This window comes from Phasianus colchicus, chromosome Z (genome assembly GCF_987193195.1).
Source record: "Phasianus colchicus chromosome Z, bPhaCol1.hap1.1, whole genome shotgun sequence".
NCBI classification, from domain to species: domain Eukaryota; kingdom Metazoa; phylum Chordata; class Aves; order Galliformes; family Phasianidae; genus Phasianus; species Phasianus colchicus.
In genome coordinates this window covers 35,381,909-35,393,928 of record NC_143476.1, presented here as the reverse complement: position 1 = coordinate 35,393,928, position 12,020 = coordinate 35,381,909, and the positions used below count along the sequence as shown (strand labels likewise).

General features: G+C 40.4%; 1 protein-coding gene across 1 annotated transcript in view; it reads left to right on the top strand.

Moving 5' to 3' along the window:
* Positions 1 to 10,742, top strand: part of PLPPR1 (phospholipid phosphatase related 1) — a 141,734-nt gene extending 130,992 nt beyond the window's left edge. The window contains exons 6-8 of the mRNA XM_090131999.1: positions 6,315 to 6,491; positions 8,062 to 8,193; positions 10,161 to 10,742. Coding sequence (XP_089988125.1) covers positions 6,315 to 6,491; positions 8,062 to 8,193; positions 10,161 to 10,193 — 342 coding nt within the window. The 3' untranslated portion in view covers positions 10,194 to 10,742. The remainder of the gene's footprint in view (positions 1 to 6,314; positions 6,492 to 8,061; positions 8,194 to 10,160) is intronic.
* Positions 10,743 to 12,020: the final 1,278 nt, after the last annotated feature.

Sequence of the window (12,020 nt, the reverse complement as noted above, 5' to 3'; positions counted from 1 at the left end):
GGAGCGTAAATAAGAGAGGCCTGCATCTGATGCTTAAGGTCTAAGGCATAACTCTTTCTCAGCCACAAGTTTTCAGTCTGCAGTACAATTTTAGCCCCTACTGCCATACAGTATGGGTGCCCGAGAGCATCCTCCAGCACTAAAGGCACTGTCATCACATCACTGATTCTCAAGAATCCTTTAGAGACGTCTCTGTACTGATCTGTTCATTACTTTGCTAGTGACAGTGCTCCCATTGTAGCTGGTTTGGCTTTGTGTTGTTCTTTTCTATTATGTGGGTTTTATATTTAATCAAATAGGCTTTTTTTTCTTGTCACCTGCCAAATAAGCTGAGAACCCAAAATATGATTCTTTTAATTCCTTCATGCACAGATGAAATTTGTATGCTTAAAGCAGGGGAAGTTTAGAAACAAACAAACAAACAAATGAACAAACAAAAAACAACAAAGAAAAGTCAAACAGCAGCACTGGTTTCCATGCTTACATCAAAACTGGAGTTAAATCTAATGCAATTTTATTAGTCTCCAAAATAAGCCCTCCCAGGTAGGGCTGTCTCAATACATGGTGCAAGCTGCTGTATAATTAGAAATGTGTGCTTCTAAGGACATTACTCAAGAGAAGGTGACATGTTAGAAATATTCCTTAATTTTTGAACATTTCTGACCCCCCCCAAAAAGGAAGAAGATAAAATGTCATGTTGCATATAAGTATCCTGGTTAGGCACTCTGAGAAAGGTCATAGGAGAATCAGTTACAATGACATCCAGCAAGTGGTGATATTCAACCTGAACACATAATGTATTTCACTGCATTTAAATGATCTCTTATTGTAGACTCTTGCTGATTCTTCTGTTCGTTTTTTTCTGGAGTGAGAGCGACCAATGAGAGCTCTCATACAATCACAGGATGGTCTCTGTGGCTAAAGGCTACAACAAGGCAGTCTTGTCAACATTTTGGTAGTATTTTTAGGATTCTTAAACCAGGCACTGAACTAGCAGTATCCACAAATAACTCCTTCTGTCACTGCCATCTGGCTAGAAGACTCCACCTCATGATTGTTGTCACAACCTAGTGTCTGTTGTTTACATCTGGGTTGCTTTTTGGCTAGACTAGAGTGATGCAATACACTAGACAGTCAATTTTCAGTGCATGGGACATTCTAAATACCTACAGCAAATCCCTTCAGTAACCGAGGTCACTGTGACCCCACTGTCAATTTCCTCCATTTATACACGCACACCTGCCAGATTAATTGTTGAAATTCGGGGCTCTGGCACTTAAGGAAACTGCACTGAACATCCAGGAAGTTGCATAACATTCTGTAAGACAAATTGTTGTCATTGGCTCTTAGTGTAGAATTTTTTTATGGTAAAGATTATTTATAAAGCTTGCAGGACACCAGTTTTTCCAGAACTAGGCTGAAATTGTAATCTTTCCAGGAAAAATAAGTCTCCTTCACTTCTACATCTTCTACACACTTCCTCCACTCAGCCTTCCACAGCACAGATATACCATATGTTATAAATATATGTGAGCATACATTTACATATGTGTATAAAGATAGGCATATATATATATCTGTCTATTTTAAACTTGCAAATGAAAAAATCTTTCTTTGCTGTCTATGCTTTTGTCTGCCTGAAAATAGATGGGAGAGGAGTTACATGCAGGATGAATGCTACTATCACACATTGCACATTGCTAAATACATCACTTGAGAGTGCTGATAAATGCACGAAGGAAGCTGAATATTTATATAGATAAAGCATATGTTGATTATTTTTGTGTGTCAATTTTCTCCTTTCTTCACGTCTTTTTATATTCACTTCCTCTTCCCCTCTCTCCCCATACACACACACATCAAACAATTCATTTTCACATGTAGTGTTTTGTAAATAATTTTACCTCATAAATAAATAGTACTCCAAGGAATTTATAAGACACCCTATAGAGTGTAGAAAATCAAATTTAAGCAATTTTCACTGAGATTTTTGGCTCTTACACAAGGCTTTGAAAAACTGAAGGGGCAAAAATATTGTGGGAATCTTCAAAAAGTGTCTTTGCATTAGGGACTAAAGCAATAATGATAAAGCCACACTGATCCCAAGTTTTGACCAAAATGAAGGATCTCACCCATAATTTCCAAGCTCATTTGATGATGTGGATGAACTGGAGCACAGATTCAGGAAAAACAGCCTGTCTCGTTTAAAACCCTCCTTGTGATAGAGAATCTATCACTTCCCTTGGCAGTCTGTTTTCATGGTTAATTATCTTCACTGCTAAAAATGTTCTCTTTACTACAACTTTATATTTTCCTGCCAAGATGTGTGAATCTTGAGTGCTTTAGGTGACATCCCATCTGTAGTAATGAAACTCCCATACGAGTGAGGGAGTGCTGCATGACATCCTGGTCGCCAAATCAGAGAAAAATGGATTTGAAGGATGGACTACTTGCTGGATAAGGAATTGGTTGGATGGTCAAACTTAGATAGTTGCCTCCAATGGCTCAGTGTCCAAGTGGAGACCAGTAATGAGTGGCATTCCTCAGGGATCTGTGCTGGGACCAGTGTTATTTAACATCCTTGTAGGCAACACAGACAGTGGGATTGAATACACCCTCAGTGAAATTGCAGATGACACAAGCTGAGTGGTACAGTTGGCTAGAGAGAAGAGATTCCATTCAGAGGGACCTGGACAGGCTTAAGAAGTGGGAGCATGCCAACCTCGTGAAGTTCATTGAGGGCAACTGCAAGATCCTGCACCTGGGTCGGGGCAATCCCAAGCACAAATACAGGCTGGGAGGAGAATGGCTCTGAGGAGAAGGATTTGGAGGTGTCAGCTGATGAAAGACTTGACATGAGCTGGCAATGCACACTTGCAGCCCAGAAGGCCTTGTGGGATGCATCAAGAGAAGTGTGACCAGCAGGTTGACGGAGGTGATTCTGCCCCTCTACTCTGCTCTTGTGAGACCGCACCTGGTTTACTGCATCCAGTTCTGGGGCCCCCAACACAAGAAGGACATCGAGCTGTTGGAGTGGGTTCAGAGGAAGGGCACGAAGATGATCAGAGGACTGGAGCATCTCCCCTACAAGGACAGGCTGAAAGAGCTGGGGCTGGAGAAGGCACAGAGGTACCTTATAGCAGCCTTCCTGTACCTGAAGGGGGCCTACAGGAAAGCTGGGGAGGGACTTTTTATAAGGGCAGGTAGTGATAGGACAAGGGGCTTTGAGCAACCTGGCCTAGTGGGAGGTGTCCCTGCCTGTAATAGGGGAATTGGAACTAGATGATCTCAAAGGTCCATTCCAACCCGAAGAGTTATGAGATTCTAGGATGAGTAGGCTAAACATCATTTCATCTCATAGCCTTAAGAAAATAAGCATGCATGAATTGGTCTCTCTCGCTGGAGATTGCAGCTGTCACAGCAGGGCTGCATTCTTGCTTTAAGGAAGTAATTATTTTCCTTTGCATGTTGTAAATTGCAGCAGTGCTTTGGTGGGGAAAGCAATCTTTGATTTGCTCATTTGAATTGGCCTCTGCGGGAAGAAATGCACAGAGTGAAAGGATGGGGCAGTAATTATTCACACAGTGGCTCTTCACTTACTTAAATAATATTTTTTCCCCATTGTTTCCAAAGAAAAGCCTTAACGTGAGTTTCAGTGCTGGTCAGGTGCAGCTCAAGCTACCGGCAAAACTGGAGCAAGATTGCCATCTAGTGCTCATTTGGTAGCTGTCATTTGAAGGTGTGTGCATTCCCATGTCGGATTGGAGAAACAAAGCTAGCAGGAGCCTTGAGTGTAACTTAGTCCCATCTCAGTTCTTTTATACAATGTTCCACTTCACAAATTGAATTCACATTTATATGATGCGTTCACCAGAAGATTTCACTTCCTCAGGCAGAGATCTAGCAAATTCAGCTGCTAAAAGTTCAGTACTGCAGTTGCTTGGCAGCTGACAGAGTAGTTTTGTCCAGGTACGAGCAAATATACCCCACTGATCAGTTGCTCTGCCCTTTTACGTACCAGGAGGTCATTGCTGCATACCATCCCTACATCTAAAGGTATCATATTGTAATGGTTTTAGGGCTAATTTGTTTAACGCTAGCCAGAGAAGGGAAGCCAGCACCAGGGGCATTTGATGGACCAGACAGTGAGAAAGAGGAAAAAAAGTAGAACAGGGAGAAAGTTTAAATGAAATAATATATACAGTAGAGCAGAAGAAAGGGATATATGGGAAGCGATGGACAAGGTGACCTTGAGAAACATCATTTCAGTTTCTTGGTCCCAGAAACCTGTGTTTGAGTCAGCCCATGGTGACCTCTGTGTATTTGGCTCATGAAGAAAGGGACAGGCACTAAAATATGCTAAAATAAACACCCGAGGTTGCCAAGTAGATTACAGAGTGTGAAGCAAGATGTGAGATGGTTGTCATTGCAATTGGAAGCACCAAGACAAACCTCTGTAGATCTCCTTCAGCAGTGCTTTTGTCAGAGAAGAATCCTGAGACAGCTTTACTCAGGCCAACCATTGTGTTCTTGGCCAAGGACTGGAGGTGGGTTCCACCATGTCACAAACAATTCAGCCTTTCTGGATTCAGCACTGCTCGTGGCAAAACGCTCAGCATGCCCAGAGGAAGAGTTCTGTGACCTGCAAAGCAATGTTAGTAGTTGATGGAATTAAAATAATGGGAGTTTCTGTGCACTGCCTTTTGCCCAGAAGGCTAATAGAAGCATATTTCCATTTCTGAGAACTAAAAGGGCTAAGAGTGCAAATATTTACAGCATTAATTTTTCCACTTTTTTTTTTCCATTTCTTTTTTTTATAATGAGCAAATAAAATGTAATATTTTGTTACAAAATAACTGGAAGGTACTTCTATGGTTTGTAGTCTTTATATTTCCAGTAGAACAAGCATGTGCACTTTCACTAGATTGGGTTCATTTACCAGCCAACAGTTAAGAAGAATCCAGTGAATTTTCCAAGTCTATCATTCTGATTCTATTTCATATATCAGAGACAAAGTGTCATTTTTGTGCATGCAAAAAAGACAGTGGTATGTCTCAATAGGTTTACTTAGAACCAGAATAGTTTGAGTTAGAAGGGACCTCTAAAGGACACCTAGTCCAACTCCCCTGCACTGAGCAGGGACACCTACAGCTCTATCAAGTACTCAGAGCCCAGTTCAGCCTGACCTAGAATGGCTACAGAGATGGGGCATCCACCAGCTCTCTAGACAACCTGTGCCAAAGCCTCACCAACCTTATTGTAAAAAACTTCTTCCTCAGGTTCAGTGTAAATCTCCCCTCCTTTAGTTTGAACCCATTTCCCCTTATTGTATCACAACTGACTCTGCTAAGGATTCTGTGCCTTTCTTCCCTACAACCTCCCTTTAGATACAGGTTGGCCACTCTCAGGTCTCCCCGCAGCCTTCTCTTTCCCAGGCTGAACAGCCCCAGCTCTGTCAGAGGCCACCAAATCTTGGGGGTTCTTGTAGGTACCTGTGCTTGATGAAAATGATTTTATTTTATTGGTTTTTTCATCAGACTCGATTCACTTATCTTCAGCATTTTGAGACTCCGGAAATAATGACTAGCCACTAATTGTGACACACGTTTTTACTGTTTTGTGTTTTGTTTTTGTTGTTTTTTTTTTTTTTTTCAAAATGCATTTAAAATAAATTATTAACTGCTTAAAACGTGGAATTCACTAAACAACACTGTGAACATAGTGAAACTTCATGCTCTAGAATTACATTTTCATAATCAATTCTGCTTTGAAAGAAATCTTTCTTTTATTCTGAATTTCATTTTGCCGTGCAGAAAATGCCTGTAGTGGTTTCTCTTAATGCTAAGAATCTGTTTCTTAACCTGACTACTGCTTAGAAAGCTGGAGCAGCTATAGGTGGCATGAATAGGTGCTCCAATATGTTCACATCATTGTTCTGCAGGAGTATAAGCAGAAATTGTTTGCAAACATTGAGTCATTTACATTCAGCACATGTGTTTGCTGCCATTTGAGCAAGTGCTTAAACAGGTCAAGAAGACAGTGAAACTGAGCTGTACATAATAGCTCAGAAATCCAGTATGTAAATACAGTTGATTGGATATTTTACATCCTGAAACATCACTTTCCAGTACCTGTTTTATTTACCTGAGAGTATTCCCTGAGTTATCATATACCTTTTCCTCCATTTCTCAAGGCTTTTATTTATGAACCGTGGATTTTGTCACATCTCTGCTGAATTATGATATGACTAGAAGGAAAAAAAAAATAGTTTTGTGCCAAATCCCTTTTCAGTGTTGTTTTGTCCTTTCTTTCAGATGTACATCACAAGCACAATTAAAACAAAGAGCAGCAGGCTAGCCAAACCTGTGCTGTGTCTGGGCACCCTGTGTGCTGCGTTCCTCACTGGGCTGAATCGAGTTTCTGAGTACCGAAACCATTGTTCAGATGTGATCGCAGGCTTCATCCTGGGAAGTGCAGTCGCCTTGTTTCTGGTAAACCTATCAATTCTTCCCCATTCCTTTTAAAAGTATGTGTTTGAAATAAACATAATATTGCTCCTCTCCTGTGGTCTCTTGGAGCTAATCAAACCAATTGTTAGGAACGAATTCTAGCCCTTTGTCATGAGTGTATCATCAGAGAAAATTCTAATATGAAATCAAACTGATATTAATTAATAAGGCTAATACGATGACATTTGTGTATTCATGTGTATTTCAAGATTATTTTATTCTAGTTAACTGACCATGCTTTCACGTGACTTTCCTGGAAAAATGCTTTGAAAATGGTGTAGGATTTCAATTAATGTCCAAAGAGAGGCAGGATGTTTGACACTCGTTCCCTCACATACAGCTAAACTGCTGGCAGCCTTCTATGGGCAGAAATGTACAGCGTGTTGTCTGGGGTTCTGAGCAGTAGTCTTCATTTCCCTCTTTGTTTTTGACCACAGAAGAAGTGCAATAGAAAGGAAGGTCAGGAAAAACTCCCTTGGAGACAGAACTATTTAACTAGTGAACATGGCAGTGACTGGTTAACAGTTGAACTAGATGATCTTAGTGATCTTTTCCAGCCCTGATGATCCTATAATTTGATTGGTTCGTTAGGATAATCACATGTATTAAAATGTGCCATCAATAGCCTTTCCTCAGAATCTTGGAACAGTGTCTTCCTCTAGACTTGGAACATTACTTACTCCACTATTGATTGTGTGGTGTGCTTTGCATGGTGAGGGATCTCTTGCTGAGGATTTACCCACACAGTACTCAAGGTGATTCCCACTGTTACAAAAACCCAAAATGTTCATAATTCCATTTAAAAGCTACATCCTTCAAAACCATCCACTGCTTAGCTACAAACATTTTCTTTATCTATATACGCTACGATCACCATTCACCCAGGCTGCAGCCTACTCCTTGGTCAGGTCTAAAGAGCAGCAAAGAACAGCCAGCAAGGAACTGGCTGTAGGATTTGTTCTGACCGCAGATGTATGAGTTCCTGCATGCCTTCTTTCCATTCTGTTCCTAAACCCTAAGCAGATATGTGTAAGGTGTGACCTTATTGGTATCATCATGCACAAGGGAAGGCCTCATAGGATGAACATTGCAGGAGTTGTGCTGGAAGTATGCAGGCGTGGTGCTAAGTGAGCTTTGTGTCATCCAGATGTGAGGAATGACTAATGACTGAATGAGCTGTTTTTTATGTTTGGAATTGGCAGTCAGAATCTCAAGGGATTATTTGGTTGAGATAGTGCAGCAACAACCTAGTCCTAGATTTTGTGATGATAAAGCAGACATGATGGGAGTCTGCTGTATGAAACAAAAGAAGGCGGAGAATGATTCAGCCAAGAGGATGGACCCTTTTACTAAGATAGCCCAGGAGGCCAACTGTGACAGTCAGTGCACTGCAGCCCACTGAGACATAAAATACCTCTACCCAAAAAGCCGAGGTGAAGTTATGTGCAAAAACTTGCAGTTGAGAGACCTGGGTGGGAATTGCTGTGAGTTACTTCTCTGGACTGCACATGCTGACTTCATTCTGTTTATCTTCATTTTTCACATTACGCAGGGGATATGTGTTGTCCATAACTTTAAGGGCACCCATGGAGCTCCTTCTAAACCGAAGCCTGAAGACCCACGAGGAATGCCGTTAATGGCTTTTCCAAGAGTTGAAAGTCCTCTGGAGACACTGAGTGCACAGGTATTGTAAATCCTCTCACCCATACCATCACAAAATGTATTTTCTATACAGTGGACTAAAATTGGAGCTGGTTTCATTCCTAATGTTAAGCCCACTGAACAGTGAGAATATGCATCAGGGGAGATTTTTTTAGAGGCATTTATCCTCTAAGCCAGTAGATCTTCTCCTCTTGCACAACCAGAACTTAATCAGTAGGATTTCACATGTCTTCTGTGCAATAACAAAGTTTTGCTTAGAACAGTAAATTAAGAGAGAAGTAAAGATAAGTCCGTGCAATCACACCTAAGAATGCTTTTGGGATGTCTTAAAGATTTACTCTAAGATTTATAATCCTGAGGATAATATACACTGTCCAGTGAGGATAAAAATATAATTTTTAGCACTGAGCACTTATTACTGCTCAGTGTCTTCTAAATTAAGAAATATTACACTGTTTTCTATCTAAGCCATCAAAGAAGAAGCTAATAACTTTCTCTCAGGTTTGCAAAAAAAGCTAATGTAATTATCATTACTGATGATGTTGTTGTTAAACTGCTAACTTTGGATAGCTGGATAGCAGATACACTGCTAGCTTTGGATAGTGTTGTTGGCATAAATGAAACTTACCAAAAACAAACAAGCAAATGCCATCTGCCAAGAATTTCTTGGAACAAGGAGGAATTGTAGTTCATCAGTTGTCTGAAATGCCCTTGTGGAGTTTGTCCTTTAAATTGTATTTCCTGCATTAGCTGGCATGTTACTGCTGTTCTTGCGGCAAGGTTAGTCAAACCCTTTGGTAAATTAACTGAAAATAATAATTTAAAGTAAGTGGAAAAGATATTTCTAACACTTGGAAAAAATTTGCTTAATTGAATAGTCAGTTGTGATTGACTTGTAGCAAAACTGCTGGAAAGACTTTCAATTGATTGTGCATCAAGTTTTCTCTTGGTGGACTTGCAGTCCAGAAACAAAATCCTTCTATACTGCACTGTGTATGACGGAAGAGGTAAAAGCATTCACAGATTATGAAAAAATTTATCTAGTCACCTATTTATATTTTCTGGACAGAGAGGTGCAGGTAGGGACTGAGCCTTAGCTGATGATGCGCACTCTAATCAAGAAGGTAATTTTGTCTGAATCAGGGTATCAGTTTCTAAATCAGACAGGAGTTAAGAAAAAAAAAAAAGAAGAAAAATACGATCCTACTTTGAAGCCATTAAGAAGTTATTGTAATTAATCCCTGAAATGCTGCTTGTTAGTGTTTCTTCTGACATAGGGATATCCTTCTCTGTGGAGATTTCTGCATCTGTCCCCACTCATATTTTCCTTGCATTCACACACTGCAGATGCAGTGTGATTTGAGGACAACCCAGTGCTGCTACCAAAGTCCTGGACTCTGGCTTCCAAGAATCAGCACTGCCTGTTTTGACACAAGGAGGACTTTTGTGCCTGCCTGTGTTTTGCCATACTTACCCTCCACGTAAGGTTTCCTAATGGTTTTAATGGTTTTAAGCTCTGTAAGTTGCCTAGCATTGAGCTGTAGGATCTACACACACACATCACACAAACCAAACATGTGAAGTGACATCATGTTGTTTATAGGCTGTTTGTGACTGAGGATAGGCACATGAGATGGCATTAGCTACATGACTGTAAGGAGTGCTATGAACCTGCACTGACATATGTCTCTGGACAGAATTCAGTACAGTTTGAAAATTCCAAGGCCAAAAGTGGCACCTTGTTTTGCAGACAGACTCGTGAGTGTTCACAGCCCAGGAGCAGGGCTCAGTTCAAGCTGCCCTGTCATGAGCTTGCAACAGACAGCAGTCACATTTGCAGTCATTTCTTCTTCTAAAGCGCTATGTTAGTTGGGTGACAGATGTCACATCTCTGCATTTAGTGAAGGGCTTTCTCATTCATTCCACACAATATATGTAAGTGACAACACATGTACCAATGCTCACGTGTCTGTGTTTTCATCTTTGCAGAATCACTCTGCCTCTATGACTGAAGTGACTTGAGATGGAAGATTGGCAGCAGAAGCTATTTTTTATTACCCTCCAGTACAATACTTCAAGACACACAGTTACTAAGTGTCAGACTGTGATGATCAGTATTATGTTATGTCTAGTTAGAAGCTAATGTTTTGTACATTTTTTTGTATGAGGAAGTGATGTAGCTTGCCCTGATTTTTTGTCAGCTTTAATATTATTATGCCAGAATTTAAAATCAAAATAGAAAAAAAAAAAAAATCCAAAACCTTTTCTTGTTTAAATTGTGCACTGAGGAATTACATCTATAGAATTGTTGGTGTTGTTATGTGATATTTGTACACGGATTTTTTTCATTTTTGAATTAATATATCTTGAGAAAAAAAATCACTTTTACCTTTTCTTACCATAACAAAGTGCTTCAACCAGCGGGTCAGATTCTGATCTTGGTAAGCTCTGAAGTAATTACGTATATTTAATTCAGATGAAAATAATGGTGATCAGAAATCTAACCCAAACCAACAAGTAGTAAACATCCAGCCTTGATTCAGTGAGCTACTTAAGCAAGCCTTAGCATCACAGACTAGCCATGCAGCTTCCAGACTGCTTGGCAGACCTGAAGTATCCTTAAGTATCTGACTGAATCAGAGCCTGGTTGTTCTGGTGTGAGTGATTGTGCTAGTTATTGAAGAATAACTAAAATGATGTACCCAGTCTGCAATATAGACAGACTGGACATGAAAATTTATAGTAGTAGCTGATAGCATGTGAGCTGACTATATCATGTCCCTAGATCCTCCCCAAGGCCCAGCCTAAGCTCCCAGTGGAACCTGGCTTCAGGAACTGACTATGGGGATATACAGCCATCACTGTGGAGCGGATGCTGCGCTATAAGTGTGTCATAACTTCATCATAGATTTATGAGGTAACACTGATACGAGGGAAAAGTGATGCCACATCTTCTGTGAAGTGGCATTACTGAGCATTCAGATTGGCCTCACCATCAAGCCAGTTGTGCCCTGACAGTGTTGTTTTCACTGAGGGGCTTTGGTGAGCTTAAAAAAAAAAAAAATTAAATACTTAAACTGACACAGTCTGTAGTAGCAGTCTGCATTTTTGTAAATACTGCCATGCAGAATTTATATCTGTACGGCTATTTCAAAATTCAGCAACACTCTTTAAGGAATAAAGAGATAATTGGGGGGGTGGGGAGGCAGGGGGAGATCAAAAAGAATGCATATATCACAGTGAGAGCTGGGGCAAAGGCTTCATTACATGATGTCTCACTGTTTCTAGGCTTTTCCTGCATCTCATTCTTCTAGCATGGTGATAAATGCTGTGTGTCTCCTTTAAAGAATGGAGCCTCTGTCTGTACTTTTACTGGAATGTTTACCTCACATTTCCATTTTGGTTCTTGGCTTTTTTTGTATATTTTTTTCCAAAACAGATGCAAAAAAAAAAAATCAAAAAAAAAAAAAAAAAGGTGTGGTTTCTGTCTCTTCTGTATATTATTGCACAAAGAAAACACGGGACGTCTGTTTGTGTTTTGTCATGGAGTGATTTCTCCATGTAACTATTTTCTCATGAGTCTTCTGATGTCTGGTGTCTGGATGAGTCTTAGGAACTTAAGGATCAGACTTGGGCTGTCCAGAACCATTAGGAATCACGAGCAGTGTTCTGGGGCCCTCTCTACAGCTTTGATCCAAATTCCCTCAAACAAGGGGAAAACTGCTGAATAAACTTGGCTGGTTCTGCTGTCTTAGGAAGATAATGGCATTAGGGAAGATAATCAGCAAAGAATACTCCATTTGATGTGCACAGTCAGCAGCATGTCATCATGCTCCAAGGGGCTAGCAG